A 24,433-nucleotide genomic window follows, 5' to 3' on the forward strand; every position below is an offset into this window, starting at 1 on the left:
AACAAAAACAACCTATATATATATATTATATATGTAAATGTTAACCAGCCTGTCCCTCACTCTGTTGATGTTTCATTTAATGTGGCGGTTGGAATCCATCCAGAGGTGCCTTGGAAGAAAGGTCTGGTGATCTATATCTAAAAAAACAGCCACTGAAAACCATTTGGAGCCCAGTTCTATTCTGACACACATACGGTTGCCATGAGTCAGAAGTGAATTGATGACACAAGGAACAATAATAAATTGTAGAATTAGAACTAGTACTTACAGTGCCGAGCAATTTTTCAGTTCTCTTAAAGTTTTCATTGTCACCATCACAACCTCATTTTCCTTCCTGAAACTGCAGGAATTTCCATTTTGTATAATTCTGGCAGAACATGGTATTATGGAGCTTAGTTAGTATTGGAGCACTTTGCATGCATACTCCTTGAAACTCTGCCTCCCGTGTGCAGGACGACACGAACGTGAATGCAGATTATATTAGGCAGGTTTTACTGCAGAATCTCTCAAGGCTCTGGCTCCACCCATCTATTTCTGGAGTGGTTCACCAGGATCTGTTTGGAAGCCAGACAAGCTAACACAGGGCTCGTGTTTGGTTGGCCTCAGAAGTAAAATTGGACTTCTACCAGCTTGGCCGGAGCAGCTGACCTTTGCCACTGTTCTTCTTGATCTGTTTCTTTTTACTTTGTTCTTTAGCTGTTCTTTAGGTTAAGGAAGTTAATGTTGAAAGAAATCAAAAGCACCCCCCCCCAAAAAAAAAAACACATACACTCTTCACAGATGGTGAGGCCTTCTTCTGATGTTTATTGGAATGGAATCCTAGTGCTTCTTATCTGGTTCCACTTCAATAAATGCTTTCCAGAAATCAAAAGACGGAAATCTACATACTTATAACAGGATCTGTACTAGGCTATTTGGAAAAACCTACTGGAAATGAGAGAGTTCTTCCTTTTTGCTGCAGGGATGGATCCTAATATATTGTACTTGTCAAATCCAGACCTTATCTGACTCCCCAAAGACCCACTTCAGAATGGCAGAGAAAGGTTTCCTGGCCACACATATCTTTGTCTGAGATCAAAAGGGGAAGTCCTGCTTCCTCAAACATTAGGTTGTATGTGTTGTAGGGATGTGTGAGTAGGGAATGTTTTAAGTTGTCCTATGAAAGCTTTTGGTTGCTGCTGATTTATGTGTATCTGGAAGAAATTTTGCAAAATAATTAATTGAGAAGGATTTGCCTTTTAGTTTTAAGCAATATGGGTATCTTCACAGTTATCGCTAACTTGATAAGAGGTCCGATCCAGGATTCAAACTCTGTTTAGGCCCTTATTCTAATTCTGTTTTCAAACAGTAATTTAAAAACAAAGTAGAAGAGTGATTATATTATTTGCTCACTGCAATTCATTCTTGCCACAAGAGTTTGAATATTATCTATGTCCTAGACACTGGCTCTTTCTAAGAGGATTTCAATATCTTGTTGGAGTCCCTGGGAGGTGCAAGGAGTTAACCCACGCCACTGCTAACCACAAAGGAGGTTTGAGGCCACCCAGAGGTCAAAAGTCCCAGTGAGCTACTTCCAAAAACTCAACTGTTGGAGAAAGCCTGATGGGGATGACAGTTCTACTCTGATACATGTGAGGTCGCCATATATTGGAATTGACTCCATGACAACTGTTTTATTTTTTCATCTTGTATTCCTAGATTACAGATCCTAGAATTTTCGGAGTTATGCCCCCTTTAGACTACCCTTCTCCCCCTTTTTTTCAGATGAGGAAATTGAGGCTTAGAGAACCTAAGTGGTTTACCAAAGATCTCCAAGCTGGAACGTCTAGGTGTTTCCACCAGTACATTTTTTCCCTTCACTAAGTGCTGGAGAGCAAAAGTAGATATACCTTTTACCTGAAGTGTACAAGTATTAAATATCTTAGTGGACACAACAAATTTAGTAATTTTTTCCTGTCTTCTCCAGTCTCAGGCGAAAGCTTTGACAAATACCCTGTCTTTAAAAGACATTCCTTAGAAGCTTGAATCTGCTGCTGCTACGTTCATTTAGTAAGATTCCTTAGAAGCACACTGTGTATTTAACATCCCCTTGATCTTGGGCGTGGCGTAGTGCCTAAGTATTAGACTGCTAACCAGAAGGCTGGCAGTTCAAACCCACCAGCCAGTCCACAAAAGGAAGACTGGCCCATCTACTTCCATAAAGATTTACCGCCTCGGAAACCCAAAGGGGGTTGCTATCAGTCAGAACTGACTTGATGGCAGTGAGTTTGTTTTTCTTTTGTTCTTTTTTTTGGAGGGGGAAGTTCCACGGGTGGTGGTTCAAACCCACCAACCACTCCTTGGAAGGAAGATTGGGCAGTCCTACTTCCATAGTGACACTGCCTTGGAAACCCAAGGAGGGGTCACTGTGAGTGGGACCCAACTCAACGATGGCAGTGAGTTTGGTTTGTTTTTGGTTTTGATATTGGGTGTGCTTTTCAAAGAGCAGCCTGAGGGTTTCCTTTGCCACCAGATGGCACACTTGTGAATTGGAAACCAGTGGAAGGAATGAGTTGAGGGTTCAACTACACTAAAGCTTCCCGTTGGGCAATGTCAAGGTATCTGAATGGGGAAATGCTTGATGGTAGAGAATAAGGTCTGCGTGATTTCCACAGGTGTTGCAAAACTAACAGCTTGGAGAGCAGAAAATGTAAAATGTTACAGGTAACGTGTGTGTGGCTCAGGTGATTTATGGTCTAAGGGCTGGGTTTGTCCATGTGGTTAAGGCAGAAAATAGAGGGGCTGACTTGGCGCCCAGGAGGAAACTGGTCTCAGTAGCAGAGGCAGGAAGTGCCAAAACCACAGTTGAATCCACCCAAGCTGAAAGCCTACAGAAAGGTGAGTGGGTAAGGAAGTGGGGGCGGTGGGAAGGTGGTGTCTCCATGGTGAAAAGCACCCCCATTTGTAGTGAGACATACACTGTGGCACCAGGGAGCCTTATGAACCACTCTTTGTGGAATCCCTCATAAGAATGTGGAACCCACACTCCTTTGTGTACAAATTTTCTTCCCTGAAAAGTACTCAAGAAAAGAACAGTTTAGAGATAATGTTTTATTTCACCCTGCTTTTGATGCCCTCAAGGAGCTCTGGTGGCACAATGCCTAAGGCTTTGATTGGACTGCGAAGCAGAAGGGTTCAAACCTATCAGCTGCTCTGCCTAAAGGTTTACCACTGAAATCCACTTCCCTAACAATTTACCGCCTCAGAAACCCAATGGGTGTCACAGTGAGTTGGAATCAACTTGATGGCAGTGAGTTTGGTTGTTTGATTTTTTGGTGCCCTCAAGCCCAGAATGGGGCTCTTGTGTCTTGTGGATGCATTCGTCAGGCCCTGAGGTCAGATGAGTCCCAGGTATGTCTGCTTAGATGGCCTTTTTCTTACCCCTCTGTGGGGCCCCCTCCCCCCATTTTTTTCTTTTTCTTATTCTGCTCCTTCATCAGCTCCCTCCCAACTCTATCATGTACCCTTTGGGGAGCACCCAGTGTCTTCATTCTGCCCTCAGCCCACTCCCCCACATGCTCACTGATTCCAAGAATCCTTTCCCCACCTCCCTTGAAGGATACCAGCTGGCCTTGGGACTGCTGCTCCCCCAACAGCACATGCAGATCTTGGCTTCTCTTTGCCCACACCCTAATACTACTACAGCACTGTTGTCTGTAGCCCACACCTGTTGTTGTTATGTGCCGTCGAGTCAGGCCCGACTCATAGCAACCCCTCCTTGGGTTTCCGAGGTAGTCACTCCTTGGAAGGAAGGTTGGGCAATCCTACTTCCGTAGTGATACTGCCTCGGAAACCCAAGGAGGGGTCGCTATGAGTCAGGGACGACTCGATGGCAAATAACAACAACAACAACAACATCACTACGGAAGTAGATTGTCCCATCTTCCTTCCGAGGAGTAGCTGGTGGGTTTGAACCGCCAGCCTTCTGGTTCGAGTCAAGTGCCACCTAGAGATGGTTTAATTGAGATACAGTAGGCTTGGATGGCAGTGGGATTTTTTTTTTTAAGCTCTGCAAATCAGTGACAGAAGCTGTAAGTTCTTTATCCATTCTCACTATTGTCACTGATCCATCCTACTCATTGCAGACTTTGGGACTGGTTCTTTATTCTTCTGCACCCCCACTTGCTGCCATGTCCATGGAGATTCTAGTGTTCATCTAGAAGGCCCTCTGCTCCATCTAGTCTCAAAGTTCTGGTTCTCCTTTACCAGTCAAATAACTGTTCATCTCTATCGTACTTCAGACACCATGGGTCTCTCGTGTCTTTCCTGGGCCCTCTATTCTTAGTGTAGAGGATCAGTGAAAAACAGGAAGGTTCTCAACAAGATAGATTGACACAGTGGCTGAAATGATGAGCTCAAACATAGCCATGATTTTGAGGCGGGCACAGCATTGGGCAGCGTTTCATTCTGTTGTACACAGGGTTGCTAAGAGTTGGAATTGACGTGATGACACCTAACATATTTTGACTTTCTCTACTCCCTCCTTGGTTGATTTCATACACATCCCTGGTTATCACCTTTTGTGTTGCTAAGACTCCAGAGTATGTCTAGCCCTGACCTCCAATTTCCAGGGCCTTCCAGCTGCTGCCACTGGTCCAAATGCCTCCAAATCAGTTTTACCACTTTAGCTCACTTTTTCCCGACCTGTTGGTGCCCATTTCCCCATGCCTTAAGCCAGAAACATGAATGTCTTTTCTCATTCTTCTCCCTGCTTCACTGGCCACATCCAGCCCATTCCAAGGCTGCTGAACCCAGGAAGTAGTTTTCTCTCCTCCGGGGCCCCACCATCCCTGGTTTATGCTCTCATCATCCCTTATCCAGATGACTCTATAATTGTCTCCTGACTGACCTTGTGTTGAGTCGGCTCTGACTTATACCACCTCAATGTACAACAGAATGAAACACTGCCTAGTCCTGTGCCAGCCTCACAATCCCTGCTGTAACTGGGCCTATCGTTGCAGCCACTGTGTTAATCCATCTTGATGAGGGCCTTCCCTTCCTTCATTGACCCTACACTTTACCAACCATGATATCCTTCTCCAGAGAATGGTCCCTTCTGACAACATGATCAAAGTAGGTGAGACTAAGTCTGGCCATTCTTGCTTCCAAGGAGCATTCAGGCTTCACTTCTTCCAGAATGGATATGTTAGTTTTTCTGGCAGTCCATGGTACTTTCAGTATTGTTCACCACCACCACAGCTCAAAAGCATCAACTCTTCTTCAGTCGTCTTTATTCATTGTCCAGCTTTCACAAGCACATGAGGCAATTGGAAACACCATGGCTTGGAGTACACCTTAGTCTTCAAAGAGACATCTTTGCTCTTCAGCACTTTAAAGAGGTCTTTTGCAGCAAATTTGCCCAGCAAGCAAAACAAGGCAATCACTGCTGTTGAGTCGATCCTGATTCATAGCAACCCCTCCCTGTATTTCTGAGGTGGTATGTCTATGGAAGTAGATTGCCCAGTCTTCCTTCCCAGAAGGTCCTTTAAAGCACACATCACACTGAGTCTCACAGTGGGCATCTTAAAAGCCCTTGGGAGCTCCCATCAGGGCAGGCTCCTTGACCTAGGCAAAGGAGGCCTCAGTCCCTCTCTAGCCTCTCAGACCTTGATGCTGCAGTGCTTCTGAACGACTTGTGATTCCTCAGGGCACACTTGATTAGTCCTTGCTCCATGACATTTGCTCTCGCTGTCTCCTCCTCTAGTCGGCCTTTCCCCTCTTCTACCCCTCAGCCTGGTCAGTCCACATGCATTCTTTATTTTGAGCTCTGTTGTTAGACTCTCTGCGTGGGTACAAACAGTTAAGCCCTTAGCTACCAGCTGAAAGGTTGGTGTTTAGAACTCAGAGATGCCTTGGAAGAAAGGCCTGGCACTCTGTTTCCGAAAGGTCACAGACGCGAAAACCCTATGGAGCACAGTTGTGCTCTGAAGCACATAGGATCACCATGAGTTGGAACTGACTTGATGGCAGCTGCTTTTTTTAGGGGTTGTTAGTGGTTCAAACCCACCAGCCACTCCTTAGAAGGAAGGTTGGGCAATCTATTTCCATAGTGATACTGCCTTGGAAACCCAAGGAGGTCGCTGTGAGTTGGTCCGACTCAATGGCATATAACAACAACAACAACAGCTGTCTTTGAGTAGACAGACCCTGACTCATGGTGACCCCACACGCAATGGGACAACTCTTCATGATTAGCTGCAAATTGGAAATTTGTGATCCATGGGGTTTTCACTGGTTGATTTTTCAGAAGTAGATCCCCCCCCACCAGGCCTTTTGTCCATCTTAGCTTGGAGGCTTCACTGAACTGTGTGGGGCATCATAGCCACCCACAAGCTTTCCGAAGGGTGGTGTCACGCATCAAGTGTCTCTGCCAGGAATCAAGCTCAGGTCTCCCACACATGAGGCAAGAATTCCATCACAAAACCACCACTGAGGAATCCCTTTCTGACCCCAACGAGCTCTGATGGCACAGTGATTAAAGCTTTCAGCTACTAACCAAAAGGTCAGTGGTTCAAACCCATCAGAAGTTCCACAGGAGGAAGATGAGACAGTCTGCTTCCGTAAAGACTATCAGCCTTGGAAACCCTAATGAGGCAGTTCTCCTCTGACCTATAGGGTTGCTAGGGATTGGAATAGACTCTGTGGTAGTGGATTTGGTTTGGCTTTTGTGACTTCTCTACCTGGTTCACACCCTTGCTCCCCAGCTCAGTTCTGGTAATACCCTGCCCTGTGGTTTTGTCTGCACTGGCTTCTTTGTGTGATAATTATCTGTCTGTCTATCCCCCTCCTCCCCCTCCCTGGAGCTTTGTCAGGGGAGGGGCTCTTAGTCTTTGTATTGCTGATACAGGGTCCCACCCAGGACAAAGGGTGGGGGCTCAATTACCATTTCATCAATGGAAGACTACTTTTCTGTCATCCTTGTTTTGTTACTGATCCTTGTTTGTTTGCCACTGATTAATTTCAGCTTGGGAGTGCTGGTAGCATAGTGCCTAGAGGAACTTGACTGCTAACCAGAAGGCTGGAGTTCAAACCCACCAGCCACTCCTGGGAAGGAAGTGGGGCAATCTACTTCCGTAGTGACACTGCCTCGGAAACCCAAAGAGGGGTTGCTATGAGTCGGTCCGACTTGACAGCACATAACAACAACACTTTAAGCTTTATTTCTCTGTCATGCACTTTCCTGCTATCAATTCACAATCTTTGTTGTTGTTGTTTGCCGTCGAGTATCACTACTGAAGTAGGAATGCCCAACCTTCCTTCCAAGGAGTGGCTGGTGGGTTTGAACCACCAGCCTTCTGGTTAGCAGTCAAGTGCCTTAGCCACTATGCTACCAGAGCTCCTTCACAATCTTTAGACTAACATTTAAATATGGTTAAGGAGCTGCTTTTCAAAGGGCCCCTCAATGTTGTTTTGTTTTGGTTTTTGACTTCAAACTTTTAATGAGCTGGTCATTTGCAATGGTTTATTGCTATTGCTGGAAACTTTAAACTGCCTCAAATACTGAAACAGACTTTGTATAATCGTTACATATTCTGTACCTAATGTAGTACCATAGGAGTTCTGGTGGTGTAGTGCGTAAGGCATTTGACTGCTAATCAGAGGCTGGCGGTTCAAACCCACCAGCCAGCCACTCTTCAGAAGGAAGGTTGGGCAATCTACTTCCATAGTGATATTGCCTCAGAAACCCAAGGAGGGGTCTTTATGAGTCAGATCCAGCTCGACGGAAGTACGTACTGCGTAATATGGTGCGAGACAGTTCTGGTGGCATAATGCCTAAGGCATTTGCTAACCAGAAGGCTGGCGGTTCAAACCCACCAGCCACTCCTTGGAAGGAAGGTTGGGCAATCTACTTCCCTAGTGATACCGGCTTGGAAACCTAAGGAGGAGTTGCTATGTGTCAGATCCACCTTGACGGTAGCTTGTAGCTTGTTGTGTTTTATTGTTAATGTGGTACCAACACCTAGGATATAGATGGAAAATTTTTTAATTTTTAAAAGCTAAACAGAAATTTACATGGTACCAAGGATTTGTTTTTTCAGGCCCCGGGCCTAAGAGTATTGCAGTTAAAGATTTAAGAAAATAAAGAGATTATGTTAGTCTCACAGTATTGTTCTTTACCTCGTGTCTAAACCTGAGTAAAGGAGACCTGGTGGTGCAGTGATTAAGTACTGGCTGCTAACTGAAAGGCTGGCTGTTTGAACCCACCAGCTCCATAGGAGAAAGACCTGGCAAGGTTTTCCTGTAAAAGTCCTGCAAAAATTACAGCCTAGAAAACTCTCTTGGACAATTCTGCCTTACCACATGGGGTCACTATGTGCTGAAAATCAACTCCTGGGTACCCAACAACAACAGCAGTTGAAAGGTAGCTGAGTTTCTTTGATAGCTCATGTATTTTCCCCCTGAAAAATGCATTTGAATTATATCTTGGCCAAAAAAAAAAGGGAAACCAAACCAATTGCCTGCAAGTTGGTTCCAACTCAGTGACTCCTGCAGTTTCAGAGTAGAGCTGTGCTCCGTAAGGTTGTCAGTGGCTGTGATCTTTCAGAAGGAGATCACAGGGCTTTTGTCTGCAGCCCCTCTGGATGCACTTGAGAACCTCTAACCTTTTAGAGCTGAGAATGTAACTTTGCATAACCCTCGGACTTCTAAAGTATTATAGAAGAATGTTTGAAATTGTCAGTGAAATTGACCTTCAAGAAAACTTGCAAACAGATGCCCTCGTTTGGAGAAGCACTTCTGTGCAGGATGATGTGTCCCGAATTATGTAACTTTTCTTCTCTTATTCTGCACATTTCCTATGCTCTAGTCATCAGAGCCCTGGTGAAAGAGCTTGTCTGCTAACCAACAAAAGGTCAGCAGTTTGAACCCACCAGCTGATCCACGGGAGACAGATGTGGCAGTCAGTCTGCTTCCATGAAGACTGAGAGCCTTAAACCCTAGGGGGGCAATTTTACTCTGCCCTAGAGTTTTGGTATCGATTGGAATCGACTCGACAGCAGTGATTTTTTTTTTTTTTGGTATGCTCTTTTTTGGAGGCCCTGGGGGGTACACGGTTAAGCACTTAGTTGCTAATTGAAAGGTTGGAGGTTTTGAGTTAACACAGGTACCTTGGAAGAAACACCTGGCAATCTCCCTCAGAAAAATCAGCCTTTGAAAACCCTAGGGAAGCACAGTTCTGTTTGACACATCTGGGCTGGCCACAAATCAGAATCTACTTGATGGCACCTGCTTTTGTTTGAGTCATTCTTTGACTCTGCACTTACTGAGAACTTTCTGTTTTCTGTGGCACTCTGTGAGGCATTGAGGCTGTGGAGATGGATACGGGCCTTGCTCTGGCTTCTGAGAGCTTACAGTTGAGAAGGGGACTTTTACTTCATAAGATAACCTTTCCTAAATCACCATACATCTTCACAGTTTGAGAACTTTGTCATTGCCTGTCCTTTCCTCAAATGCACGTACAAATGCATACACACACATATAAACACATACAATCCCTTCCTCGCTGAGTTCGCTCGGCCCCTTCCCCCTGAGCCCTTTCATGGCCCTTCTAGGCAGGATAACAGCTGTTTCCTTTGGGTCCTGTGGCATGTTCATCACCTCTAAATATTATTATTATATTTGCATTGAGTCAATCTCCTATACTAGACTAAGTTTCCCACCAGCATCTTGTTCACTACCATAGTAATAACTATGCAACAGAAAGATATGTGATGAGAGGAAAGTCCTTTCAGGGACTACAATGGCAGGCACCACAGTAGAATGTGGACAATTCTGGATCCTCCATGGCATGGCTTCCTTTAGTTTGTATGGGTGATCGAGTTGATTTACAGTCTCAGTCCCATGGGGAAGAGCATTTTTGAGCACTTGTGTGGTTTTCACTGAGTTCATACTCCCCTCCCCGAGTCTTATTCTATTTCCAGTATCATCTACTTGTTTTTAAAGCCTCGTGGGTTTTGTGGGCAATTACTAGATCTTTCCATCTTGGTTTCCAACCATATTATTCCTATGGGGATATAAAAGTATGTCAGAACCAGTATAATATACAAACCATTAGCTTTTTTTTTTTTTATTATGAATTGTGGTTAAACGATACGTGAACCAAAGGGTAGTTGAACTACAATGTGGAGGCTTTGTCCTTAGTCATAGCTCTTCCTGCTCTACTTCCCCCAAATTAGAATAGGCATCTCTACATGAGTTTTCTTCCCTACCATTATTATACCTGGTTCTTTGTATTTGTGTCCAGTGGAGAAAAGGTTTTGAAATCACTTCTTTACTTTCAGTGCCAGCTATAAATCCAGCTATAAATCTTCACAGGTTTAGACATCTGTGAAGGTATAGAGACCTTTAGGAGACCGTTGAGATGCTTGTTAGGTGCCATTGCATTGGTTTTGACTCATAGTGACTCTATGTGCAACAGACTCTATGTATAACACTGCCTGGTCCTGAGCCAGCCTCACAATCATTGCCGTGCTTGAGCCCATCATTGCAGCTGTCTCGTTGAGGGTCTTCCCCTTTTTTGCCGACCCTCTACTTTACCCAGTATGATATCCTTCTCCAGGGACTGACCCCTTCTGATGACATGAGCAAAGTACATGAGACAAAGTCTGCCCATTCTCGATTCTAAGGAGAATTTTAAATATATATATTGTGATTTGGGTGAAAGTTTGCAGAGCAAATTCAATTTCCATACAGCAGTTCACATATACTTTGTCTCATCACATTGACCACAATTTACCACAATGCAACAGCTCCCCTCCCTCTTCCTCCCGATAGTTACCTCTTCCCTGTGTCCATCCCTCCATGCACTCCTGCCCCCTGAGCTCTCTCCCTGTGCATAAACAGACCTTCTTTCTCCCATGATTGTTCTCTCTAAGGAGTGTATCTACCTGGTGTAAATATCCACCTCATATGTCTGTCTGTTGTTTGGCTGGCAGCCACAGGAGTGGGTTCAATTCCAGATCTGAAGGGCAGCTAGGGGCCATAGTCTCAGGGGTTCCATCAGGCTCCATCAGACCAGCAAACCTGGTCCCTTTTTTTTCAAATGATTTTGAGTTTTGTTGTACATTGTTCTCCCTCTCTATCCAGGATCTCCTACATAGATCCCCTTCCGAGTAGTGGTTGACAGTAGTAGCCAGGCACCATCTAGTTCTTCTGATCTCATAGTCATATAGGCTGAGGATCTCATGGTGTACCAGTTGCTTGGACTAATTCTTTCCATGAATCTTTGGTTTTCTTCATTCTCTAAGGAGAATTTTGACTGTACTTCTTCCAAGAGAAATTCATTCATTCTTCTAGTAGTCAATGATATACTTTGAATATTCTTTGCCAGTACCATAATTCAGATTCTTCTTTGGTCTTCCTTATTCATTGTCTAGCCCTCACATGCATGTGAGGCTATTGAAAATACTATGGCTCAGGTCAGTTGCACCTTAGTCTTCAATGTGACATCTTTGTTCTTAAACACTTGAAAGAAGTCTTTTACAGCAGATTTGCCCAATGCAATATGTCATTTGATTTCTTCACTGCAGCTTTCATGGGTGTTTATTGTGGATCCAAGTAAAATGAAATCCTTGACAACTTCAGTCTTTTCTCCACTTATCAATATGTTGCTTATTGGTCCACTTGTAAGGATTTTTGTTTTCTTTATGTTGAGGTGTAATTCATACTGAAGTGTGTAGTCTTTGATCTCCATCAATAAGTGCTTCAAGTCTTCTTCACATTCAGCAAACAAGATTGCATCATCTGCTTATTGCAGGTTGTTGGTGAGTCTTCCTCCAAACCTGATGCTGTGTAGTTTTCTTCATATAGTCCGACTTCTCGGATTATTTGCTCAGTGTACAGAATAAGTATAGTTAAAGGATACAACCCTGAAGCACATCCTTCCTGATTTTAAACCGTGTATGATTCCCTTGCTGTGTTTGAATGACAGCCTCTTGGTCTATGCACGAGTTCCTCAGGAGCACAAATAAGCGTTCTGGAATTCTCATTCTTCAAAATGTTATCTATAATTTATTACAAACTACACAATCAAATAGTCAATAAAACACCAGTAAACATCTTTCTGGTATTCTTTGCTTTCAGTTAAGATCCATCTGTCATCAGCAATAATATCCTTCATTCCAGGTCTTCTTCTGAATCCAGCTTGAATTTCTGGAAGTTCCCTGTCTATGTACTGTTCCATCTTTTTTTTTTTAATTTTACTTGCATGTGATATTAATGATATTGTTTGATAATTTCCTCATTCTGTTGGATCACCTTTCTTTGGAATGGGCACAAATACGGATCTCTTCCAGTTGGTTGGCCTGGTAGCTGTCTTCCAAATTTCTTTGCATAAATGAGTGAGCACCTCCAGCACCGTATCCATTTGTTGAAGTATCTCAATGGGTATTCTGTCAATTCCTGGAGCCTTGGTTTTTGACAATTCCTTCAGGGCAGCTTGAACTTGTTCCTTCATTACCATTATTTCTTGGTCATATACTACCTCCTGAAATGGTTGAAAGCCAACCAGTTCTTTTTGGTGCAGTGACTCTGTGTATTCCTTCCATCTTCTTTTGATGTCTCCTGCATCATTCAATATTTTGCCCATAGAATCCTTTAATACCACAACTTGAGGCTTGAATTTTTCTTTCACTGAGTGTATTATTCCCCTTTGATTTTCCAACTCCAGGCTTTGTACATTTCATTATAACACTGAGACACTAGATCAAAGTAATAGTTGACATGGTTCAACCACTATTGAAGGTGATTGGGGATGTGTATATTGTCCCTGTTCATACATTCCAGATTATTGAGAACCTTTTGCAGTAAAAGCTCAGTCTGAACTAGTCTGTTAATTGACAGATCATTAAAAATTACATGTATACCTTGAACATTTGTCCCCTGGGCAGTACAAAGGGTTAAGCATTTGACTACTAGCTGAAAGGTTTGCTGTTTGAACCTACCCAGAGACACCTCAGAAGATAGACTTGGTGACCTGCTTCAAGAAGGAAAAGCCTTGGAAACCCTTTGGAGCAGTTCTACTCTGCACACAGAGTCCCCATGAGTCAGAATAGACTGCGCAGTGACTAACAACAACAACAACATAACAACTTTGAATACTCTGTTTACCGTTAAAAAAAGCAAGACAGTTGTTGCCTATCTTTTGGTGGAGGGCCAAAATCTTTTCTTAGAGGTTTGATTGACTGATTAGAATTCCAGGTGGTGTTTTGAGCTGTCAAGTCTTTGTCATACGCCACACCCTAAATTTCTAACTGCAGCTTTAAGTGTCGTATTTGTGAAATAATCTTGAATGAAGAGTCATCCTAAATTTTGTGAATTAGGGGCCGTCCCCCAACTTGTACTAATGTTTCATCCACATTTAATTCAACAGCAGTTTTATTTTAGTAGAGCCACACTTTTAAAGTCTTTCTGATCATAGAATCTACAGGTCTTCCCCTACCACCACCACACACATATTTCATTAGTTGCCATAATGTGTAATTAATTTATATATAATATAATATCAGGTGCAACTTCCATAAACACATTTAGGAATAAAATCAAATGATTCAGGTGGTGTGAGCAGGAGAGTAAAGGTATACCAGGGAAGAGCCTATTAGCTTTGTGCATTGAAAGGGCCTTGGACAATGGTCATTGTGGTTCAAAGGGAGATGGAGACCTTCTGGGCCATTATCCCAGTGGGTATAAAGCACTTCTACTGAAAATGCCTATTTTGTACAGTGGACTCACATAGCAGCGGTCAAGAAGATGACACAGGACTGGACAATGTTTTGTTCTGTTGTACATAAGGTCACCATGAGTCAGCTGACTCTGTGGGAGCTAGCAACAAAGTAGGAGAGATGAAAGGAAGATGCATTTCATACACTCAAGGACAATAGTGTGGAACAAATAATGACAATACTTTTTTTTAAAATCGTATGATTGAAAAAATTGTTGAAGGGCTCAGTTAAAGAGCTTGGGTAGCTGGCAATGTTTTAGGATTCAGCTGAGCCTTGAAGACTGTTTCTTTTTTGTTTTTCATTTTGCACCAGTAAAGAGGGTACCTAAGCCGAGGGTATGCTGGCATTTCTTTTGTCTTGAACTAGTGTTAAAATCTTGCAATGTTGACTGTCTGTAAGTGCCCCTTCCTTAGTCTTTGAGAGTGAGGAGTGTCTTCTAGGTTCAGTACCTAGCAAGGTGTCTGGGAGAAATATTTGCTGAATTGCTCCTGGAGTTCCTAGCCCAGAGCCATCATTCATTTATTAGTTGGTCCCCAAAGTGGTGAGTTTTGCCATCTACCGTGTTTTTTGACTCATTAATTAACATAACATGTGTTTTTTTTTTTGTTGTTGTTGTTATGTGCCATTGAGTCAGACCCGACCCATAGCGACCCCTCCTTGGGTTTCCGAGGCAGTATCACTACGGAAGTAGATTGCCCCATCTTCCTTCTGGGGAGTGGCTGGTGGCTTTGAACCGCCAGCCTTCTGGCTAGCAGTCAAGTGCCTTAGCCACTATGCTACCAGAGCTCCCAACATGTGTTTAGGGAACAGAAAATAAATATGGAGGTGTGGAGCAACTGGTGGGTTCGAACTGCTGATCTTTCAGTTAGCAGCCAAGTGCTTAGCCACTCGCCACCAGGGCTCCTTCAGATATAATTAGGGAAGTACAGTGGTTTATGCAAATAGTCCTGATATAGATAAAACATAACTAATGTTTGTCGAGAACTTGCTATGTATCAGACACATTTCAAAACGTATAGTTTCAGAACTATTTCAAAGCTCAGTTGGAATACCTTTTTGAGTTTATATAATTTTTAACATGAATCTCTACTCTTTTTCTTATTATGAGAATATTATAACAACATTCAAGACAGTTTGGAAAAAAGAGAATAAACATTACCCACAGTCTCACCCTGATGTAACGTCTGTTTTCAGTTTATAGTGAAAGTTGGAAGGTTGAACTTTAGAAATGACTTATTTTGAAAATAAAACCCTGAGTGCTTCTGGTGGTAATTATTTTAAAGTGCTATAAATAAAGCATAAGTTTAATGATCTCAAATTTGGAGGCCCTCTTTTTTTTTTTTTTTTAATTGTAATTTGGGTGAATATTTACAGAGCAAATTCACTTTCCATACAGCAGTTCACATGTACTTTGTCTCATGTCATTGACCACAGTTTGCCACAATGTAACAGCTCCCTTCCCACTTCCTCTACATAGTTACCTCTTCCCAGTGTCCATCCCTCCATACACTCCTGCCCCCTGAGCTGTCTCCCTATGCATAAGCAGCCCTTCTTTCTCCCATGATTGTTCTCTCCACGGAGTGTATCTACCTGAGGTAAATATTCAACTCATACGCCTGTATTTTGTTTGGCTGGAAGCCACAGGTGTGGGTTCAATTCCAGACCTGAAGGGCAGTTAGGGGCCATAGTCTCAGTGGTTCCACCAGGCTGTATCGGACCAGCAAACCTGGTCCCCACATTTTTTTTTTTTTTTTCTCCAAATAATTTTGAGTTTTGTTCCATGTTGTTCTCCCTCTCTATGAAGGATCTCCTACATAGATCCCCTTCCAAGTGGATGACAGTGGTAGCCGGGCACCATCCAGTTCTTCTGGTCTCATAGTTGTATAGCCTGCAGATCAGATGGTGTACCAGTCGCTAGGACTAATTGTTTCCATGAATTTTGGTTTTCTTCATTCTTCTTTGTTCTGGACAAGGAGAGACCCATCGTTGCATCTAGATGGCAGCTTTCGAGGCCTTCTTTTTGAAGGTATCCACAGGAACCCCTGGGTGGAACAAATGGTTAAGCACTGGACTACTAACCAAAAGGTTGGTGGTTCAAACCACCTTGAGATGCCTTGGAAGTAAGGCCTGGTGATCTGCCTCCAAAAATCCAATACCAAACCAAACTCACTGCCATTGAGTCAATTCAACTCATTGCAACCCCTCCGTGGGTTTCCCAGGTGGTATCTCTACGGAAGTAGATTGCCCAGTCTTCCTCCCGAGGAGTAGATGGTGGGTTTGAACCACCAGCCTTCTGGTTAACAGTCAAATGCCTTAGGTACTATGCCACCAGAGCTCCCCAAAAACCCTACGGAACCTTGAAAACCTTATGGAACAGCCCTACTCTGCACACATGGGGTTGCTGTGAGGCTGAATCAACTTGACAACAATTAACAGTAATAGCATCACAGCTGTAATTAATGAATTCAGTCACTCTTTTCTTGGTGGAGCAGCAGAATTGACAGCATCATCTGTCATCTTGTGGGCATAGATCATTTTGTTGGAAGAGTTGAGTGATAAGGAGTCTGTCCTTCCTTCAGTCTTTATTTATGCTCAAGGATTAAAAGGAGTTTTCTTTTATGATTATTGTAGGGAAAAAAGTGCAATTTAGAATGCTTACTCTGAGGACTCTGACCTTAGAGTGGGTAGAGGAGATAAGTTTCAGACATAAACCAGTGGTGAGCATCAGTGTAAACCAAATGGGTGATGATGCTGAACATGTCAGAGGAACTTAACTGAGAGGCCACTGTGACCTGGAGTAGTTAGGGAAAAGCACCCAGAAAGGGGCTGGCCTTAAACCAGGCTTTCCAGGTGACAAGGAGGTGAACTGGTGGAATTACTATGTCCTGTGGACAAACGAAGAGAGACAGAGAGATGAGTGTAGCAGGGGAGGAAGAATATGGGTGGAGCTCTTAGCCAGACAGCCTTCAGGGTCTATCTTTTTGGGAAGATGAGTTGGACCCAGAAGAAACAGCTAGAAATTAACCCCCTTAAGGTGCTTTGCAAATTGTACCTGGTGTCAGTATTAGCTGCTGTCCCCCCTGTTATGTTATTACAGGGTGGTTTGAGGCTAATGGATCTGACAGGGTTACACGGCAGGATGACTTGGGGTGGGTTGACAGAGAAGAGTGACAGATCATTTAGGAGAGCAAGCTGCCCCTCTCCTGTGAGGTGGTAAGTGACTGGATTGTAAGGGAGACGGCAGGAGAGGGAAAGAATACAGGCGGATGTGCCGTGGAGCTGCTGAATGATAGATTGCTAGCATTTGCTGCCAGGGAGGGAGAAGTCAGACAGGATGTCATTTGGAAGACGATGGAGCCTTCACATATACAGGTAAGTCAGAACTGATTTGGAAGGATGATAAGAATTCTACATCTGGAGTAATTGTGTCTAATATTCATTGTGTGTTTTTTTTGTGTGCTCATTCAATGGCAGTTAACAACAACAGCAACATGTGACAAAGTAGGAGTCCCTGAGTAAAACAAATGGCTGACAGGCATGGCTGCTATGAAAGGTTGAAAGTTTGCGTCTGAAAAATGGTTAACACACATGGCTGCTAACCAGAAGTGTGGAAATTTGAGTCTAAGTTAGGAAATTAGAGGTGCCTTCAAAGAAAGGCCTGAAAAAATCAGCCACTGCAAACCCTATGGAGCACAGTTCACCTCTAACACACATGGGGTCACCGTGAATTGAAGTCAATATATCAGCAACTCGTTTTTGATTTTATGTACCCAGGCACAGCTGTAAGTGCCTACGTTATAGCCTTATGAAATAGTTCCTGTTAGTAGCTCTGGTTTACAGATGAGGAAACTGAGGCAGAGTTGATTAGTAACTTGCACAAGGGTTACATACTTAGTAAATGGCAGAGCCAGGAGACAAAATCTAGACAGTCTTAAGAGTCAAGCTCCTGCCTAGCATGCTGCAATGCCTTAGATATTTTTTGTAATATCTAAAAATAACAACCAAACTCACTTCTCTTGAGTCGGATCCGACTCATAACAATGCCTCCTTGAGTTTCTGATGTGGTATCACTACGGCCATAGATTGCCCAACCTTCCTTCCAAGGAGTGGCTGGTGGGTTTGAACCACCAGCCTTCTGGTTAGCAGTCAAATGCCTTAGGCATTATGCCACCAGAGCTCCCACTATAATATCTAACATTCATTAAAAACTGCCCTATGGTCTTCTAAGCTCTTTTCATGTTATTACCTCATTTAATTCACATAAGAAATTCTGTGAGATGAGGGTATTTTTAATCCTCATTTTCCAGGTATGGAGACTTGGACACAGAGAAGTTAAGTGACCTGCCTGAGATCACACAGCTAAGACTTGCCTACAATGGAGTGGTGGGTCTTTGGGAAGTAAGCTGTACTTACTTAACTAGATTGTACTCTTATGATACCCTTAAGGTCTACTCATGCAAAAATGGAATTGATGGAAATACACTCTGATATAAATCCTTTAGAAGATATTTTGGAATGAATTTACTATCAATATTGGGCACATTCACTTGGAACTGTTGCTTTTTTAAAAGGGCATAAATAATTGAAATAATAGCATCTCCATTTATTGCTGCCACCATCTTCATTATTTAACGCTTTGTACGACTTGGAAAATAATCTCATCCATGCTGATCCCATATTCTGACTGCTTGATTTAGATTCGTGGGCAAAAATCTTCTCATTCTATTTAGCACTTCTCATGTTGGTGCTTAATAACACTTAATGATTATAATTGATGCTATTGCTATCTTCTGTGAATTAAGACTGCTGGGAGTGTTTTTGATCTCTGGTTTACTTTGCTTGAAATATTAAGGCTACAATTGATATCACAGTAGAAAGACATTTGGGTGAAATATTTATCTGCATAATAAACTGGAATTGAGACATGACTGCTCATCCACACATACTTTCAGGGGACAGTTTTGGCCCTTCTTTAAAGCATCTTCATTCCTAGCCATAGACTCTCGTCCTTCTGCCTTCAAATGTGAACCAAACGAAAGCAAACTAGTTGCTGTCAAGTTGATTCCAACTCGTGGAGACCCTTTGTGTGTAAGAGCAGAACTGGGCTGCATGGAATTTTCAAGGGTGAGAGCTTTTGGAAGCAGATCACCAGGCTTTTCTTTCAAAGCACCTCTCACCAAACCAAAACCAAACTCACTGCCATCGAGTTGGATCCGACTCAAAGCGACCCCTCTTTGGGTTTCCGAAGTGGTATCAGGACAGAAGTAGATTGCCCAACCTTCCTTCTGAGGAGTGGCTGATGGGTTTGAACTGGCAGCCCTCTGGTTAGCAGTCAAATGCCTTAGGCACTATGCCACCAGAATGGGTTCAAACCACCAACCTTTTTGTTAGTAGCTGAACACTTAACTGTTTTCACCACCTCCACAACCTTGCTGCCATTGAGTTGATTTTGACTCATAGTGACCCCCTTTGGGTATCCGAGGAGGTAAATCTTTACAGAAGTAGATTGCCCAGTCTTCCTTTCGTGCAGTGGCTGGTGGGTTTGAACCGCCAACCTTCTGGTTAGCAGTCAAATGCCTTAGGCACTACGCCACCAGAGCTCCTTTTTCGCCACCTAGGGATTCCTTTTTACTTTCTTTTAACTTTTAACCCTGTTTAGTTACAGATCTGTTTTTTTGCCTTTACTGCCATAGCTCTCCAAGGAGAAGTCTACACTTTCAGCCTTTAGCCCTGGAGCAAACAGAGACTCCCACTCAACTGAAATTATACTCTTAGGTTTCCAGTGGTCTCTTTCTAACTAAATTTGGGGCCTTTTGTGTACCCCTTTGATGTTGCTGAAGCACCTGCCCTCTGAACCACCCACCCTCTCCTTTGAAACCTTCTAATGTGTGACCTTTCTCGCCACTTCTCTTTAGCCTCCCTTCTTTCTTCCTGGTGGTGCTTTGGTCACCTCTCTTGACGCCTTCTGCCTCAACTTGACTGGAAGGGCCATCCCAGATTGGTATTTGGTCTCCTCCTCTTTTTCCTCTTAACCCCTTTCCCTTCATTATCTGACCCTGTCTTTTGACTGCACCAGTTATGTCTATACCACTGGCTTTCTCAATCTGAGTTTCAGGTTGTGAGTCTCCACTGAGAAACCCACTTACTTACCATTACCAGTGGAACCCGTGAGCTGGTCACTGCCTCACCTGTCGCAGTCTCTGATCATGTCCCCATCTCTTCTTCCCGGTCTCATCCATCCTGAGCTCATGGCTTATTTCCTGGACAGGGCTTGCCCTTTGGTGCCTTTGTATGTACTGTTGCTGTTTTCCTCCTCCTTACCCCTTGCTGCACTTGGCTGGGACAGCATTTACTCCTCCTTGAGAACTTAGGGCTTTCCCCCAGTCTTTTTTTTTTTTTTTTTAATTGTGATTTGGGTGAAAATTTACAGAGCAAATTCACTTTCCATACAACAGCTCACGTACACTTTGTGTCATGACATTGACTACAATTTACCACAATGCAACAGCTCCCCTCCCACTTCCTCCCGATAGTTACCTCTTCCCTGTGTCCATCCCTCCATGCACTCCTGCCTCCTGAGCTATCTCCCTGTACATAAACAGTCCTTCTTTCTCCCATGGTTGTTCTCTCCAAGGAGTATATCTACCTAGTGTAAATGTTCACCTCATATGCCTGTCTGTTGTTTGGCTGGATGCCACAGGTATGGGTTCAATTCCAGACCTGAAGGGCAGCTAAGGCCCATAGTCTCAGTGGTTCCATCAGGCTCTATCAGACCAGCAAATCTGGCCCCGCCCTTTTCTTTTCCAAATGATTTTGAGTTTTGTTCCACATTGTTCTCCCTCACTATCCAGGATCTCTTACATAGATCCCCTTCCAAGTAGTTGACAGTGGTAGCTAGGCACCATCTAGTTCTTCTGGTCTCATAGTTGTATAGGCTGTGGATCGCATGGTGTACTGGTCGCTAGGACTAATTGTTTCCATGAATCTTTGATTTTCTTCATTCTTCTTTGCTCTGGATGAGAGACCCATTGTTGCATCTACATGGCTGCTTGCAAGCTTTTAAGATCCCAGTCACTACTCGCCAAAGTAGGAGGTAGAACAATGTTTTGTGTGGTATGTTACGCCAATTGAGCTTGATGTTCCCTGTAACTATGGTCCCGAGCCCACAGGTTTAACTACTCAGTCCCACTGGGTAGCTGGCTGTGACCAAGAAGTGATTACAACCTTTTCCCTTGTCAGCTTTACCATACACCTGTCTTTCCCCCAGTCTTAACATGTGTGTGGTTGTTGTTGACAGCAGCCTAGGGTCACGTCCTGACTCATGATTACCTCTGGCCCAACAGGATCAAATTATTGTGATCCCAGGGGGTTTCTCTGGCTGATTTTTATGGAAGGAGATCACTAGGTCTTTCTTCCCAGTCCTTCGTAGTCTAGAAGCTCCTCTGAAACCTGTGCCAGCCTCATGGCAACATGGAACCTCCCTGAAAGATCGGTGCTGGCTGCATGCCTTTTCTGTTCATTCTAGACCTTTACTGTAGATTCTCAGCACTTTTTGGTCAGAGACCAGAGCTTTTCACTGATTTCCTTGAATCTAACTGATTGATATTTCGTTGTGCATTGTCACTTTTCTGTTTAAACAAACAAACCAACCTGGAGCGATTCTACATGCTCTGTGATGAATCCCACATATTCGTACCCAGTATTTGGCCCCCTTGGTGATCTAGTTCTATCCTACTTGGTCTTTCCCCTCATGCTCTCCACAAGGAACCGTATATTCCAGCCAGATTGGTGTCTGTCTGCCTCAGGAGACCTCATGCGCGAACCTTAGGGACAATTCTTTTCTCCTACTGTCTCCTCCTTATTCTTCATGTCTTCTGATACTGTCAAGATTCTTTACTTTCTTTTTATTTTTAATAGACTTAATTTTTGTAGAGCATTTTCAGGATTACAAAAAAATTGTGCGGAAAGTTCAGTTCCCATTTACCCCCTCCCCCTGGACATTGTTATTGTTGCTGTTAAGTGCTGTCACGTTGGACCCGACTCATCCTCCTATTAACATCTTGCATTCCGATGTTACACTTATTAAAATGGATGAGCCGGTACTGATACATTATTATTAGCTAAAGCCATAGTTCACATAAGGGTTCACTCTTTGTGTTGGACAGTGCTATGGGTTTTGACAAAGGTTTAATTAAATTCCCACCATTATAGTTGTTGTTGTTATGTGCCGTCGAGTCAGACCCAACTCACAGCGACCTGTCCTTGGGTTGCCAAGGCAGTGTCACTACGAAAGTAGATTGCCCAACCTTCCTTCCCAAGAGTGGCTGGTGGGTTTGAACTGCCAGCTTTCTGGTTAGCAGTCAAGTGCCGCAGGCATTATGCTACCAGAGCTCCCTCACGCATAATAGCTCACCTTAAAAAAAAAAAAAAAAAACCCTGTCCTCCACCTACTCATCCCTTTCCCCCTTCTCCAGAACCCTTGGCAACTACTGATCTATTTTGATGAACTACTGTCTCAAGTTTTACTTTTTCTAGAGTGTCATATAGTTGGGATCATAAAATATATAGCTTTTGTGAACTATCTTCTTTCACTCACTCCTAACTTTTTCTTCATCAGTCTTACAGCCATGTTTCACTTATTCTGGAACTTAAGTAGTTTGTTCTTTAAGTTCCTAGAATGTGTGTGAGGACCACATACATGTCACACTTACATGGATTTTCTCCAGCACCTATCATCATGCTCTTGCAGGTCATAACTAATAAACAGATATTTGGATAAATGCTTGCATGGATGAATGAATGCATTGGCAGTTGTGAATTTTCTAAAGTTCAAGTTTCATATTCATATTCATATTGGCATCTTCAAACTTGTTTCATCTTCTAGAACCATGAAACCTATGAAGGCATTGTGTTGATCAGGCTGAAATGCCACATATACCTTGAAATAGCTCATGGTATGTGGGCTTTAAAATGGAATTGTACTTAGGCCTTGTTGTTTGGAAATTTTTAGATAGTTCGCCTTTTGATGAACAATGTCGTATGAGGAGAACTACATAGAAATAACTGTATTCACAGAGCTTTAAAAACCAAGCTGTGTCATGTACATTCTTCCAAAAGGATAACAGACCAACAGCTCTTTTTTTCCCCCTTGTGAGATTTTGTTTCTGTTGTTTCTAAGCCTGGTTTCAGCATGTCCATGTTATGGCAGTGGCCCATATTCAGAACGGAGACTTGACCCAGTTGCATGTTTAACCTAGAGTAGGCCATGGCATTCACCAAATTTGGGCTTGGCACACCAAGTGTGACCCTTAGGATTAATTTAGGATTATAAAAACGTAATAAATTTCTAAATGAATTTCAGAAACTTCAGACAGAACTATCTTTCCAGCCATAAATAGTAGGGCAGCTTTGTCCTATTTTTATTGTAAAGTACACAGAAGATAGAAATCAATATTGGAAGAAGTGCTTTGTTTCGCCAAGGAAGAAGATCATACTCAATATGGTTCTTGTTTTTCTTGGCAGGCTCTTCTCAACCATCTGTGAGTCCAGAAGATCTGTCTCCACCATCCATCCATCCAGCAAAATCACAGTTAATAGTCAGTGTGGGTGACGAGATTAGGCTGCTATGCACAGATCCAGGTTTTGTCAAGTGGACTTTTGAGATCCTGGGTCAAGTGAGTGAGAGTAAGCGCAATGAATGGGTCACGGAAAAAGCAGTTGCCACCAACACAGGCAAATACACGTGCATCAATGAAGGCGGCTTAAGCAGTTCCATTTATGTATTCGTTAGAGGTAAATGCTTGGTTTTCTTTGATGATATGTTTTAGAGAACTCAATATCCTGCTTTTAATTTGGGGTGACATATAGATTACTGATCCATAGATAAAATATTACCAGTTCTGCCTAATAAATCTGAAAAAAAAAGTTTTCTGTGTTTGTTTCCCTCATCTTTTGATATGTAGCAGCTTTGAGTATGACCCCTAGCTGAGGGTCTGTGAGGAAATGATACTTTTCCTAATGAGATTACAATATGTTTAGCCCGTTTGTCCTGGTGCTCAGAGTAAACCCTAAGACTCAATTAGATCCTTGGGGAAAGCTGATTTTAATGCCTTGAGATATTTGATACTCCCACTTAGTAAAAACACTTCAGGGAACCAAATGATTCTCTAAAGGCCTAAAAAGACCAGCACTTCAAAAGATTTGACCCACTCTTGGGAGTGAATTCCAGAAAAATAGCCCAGTCAGCTAAGCATCCCATGTCCTTTGTAGGTTCTTAATAAACATTGGTTCATTCATTTCAAAGACTGTGACCTCTTAGAAACAAAAGAACAAGAAATAGTTGTATTTTAGCATCTTTCCTATAATGAATTTTGTGTCTGTGCATTTAATATCTCTGGTGATCTTTTTGCTGATGTAAAAACTGAAGTATTGACAGCTTAAGAGATGTACCCCAGTTACAGGAGAAGAAATAGAGTCCCTGTTCTAGTCCTGGGTTTGTACCTTGACTGCTGCTGTTGTTGAAGTAGGGTGCAGGTAGGACCTCATGCATGGTATTATAGAAGAACAATGGATAATTTTATTCTAGATTGGAGATTTACTGCGCTTATTATGATTATTTCTTTTTCTGCTTATTAATAGCATGGTAGGAGCTCTGGTAGCATAGTGCCTAAGGCACT

General features: G+C 43.0%; 1 protein-coding gene across 1 annotated transcript in view; it reads left to right on the forward strand.

Annotated features, from left to right (window-relative positions):
* KIT (KIT proto-oncogene, receptor tyrosine kinase) overlaps window positions 1–24,433 on the forward strand; it is a 110,870-nt gene that overhangs the window by 27,100 nt on the left and 59,337 nt on the right. Inside the window, exon 2 of the mRNA XM_042781701.1 lies at window positions 23,280–23,549. Coding sequence (XP_042637635.1) covers window positions 23,280–23,549 — 270 coding nt within the window. The remainder of the gene's footprint in view (window positions 1–23,279; window positions 23,550–24,433) is intronic.

Source organism: Orycteropus afer, unplaced genomic scaffold (assembly GCF_000298275.1).
Source record: "Orycteropus afer afer isolate SDZICR_OR568_19922 unplaced genomic scaffold, OryAfe1.0 scaffold00153, whole genome shotgun sequence".
Classification (NCBI taxonomy): domain Eukaryota; kingdom Metazoa; phylum Chordata; class Mammalia; order Tubulidentata; family Orycteropodidae; genus Orycteropus; species Orycteropus afer.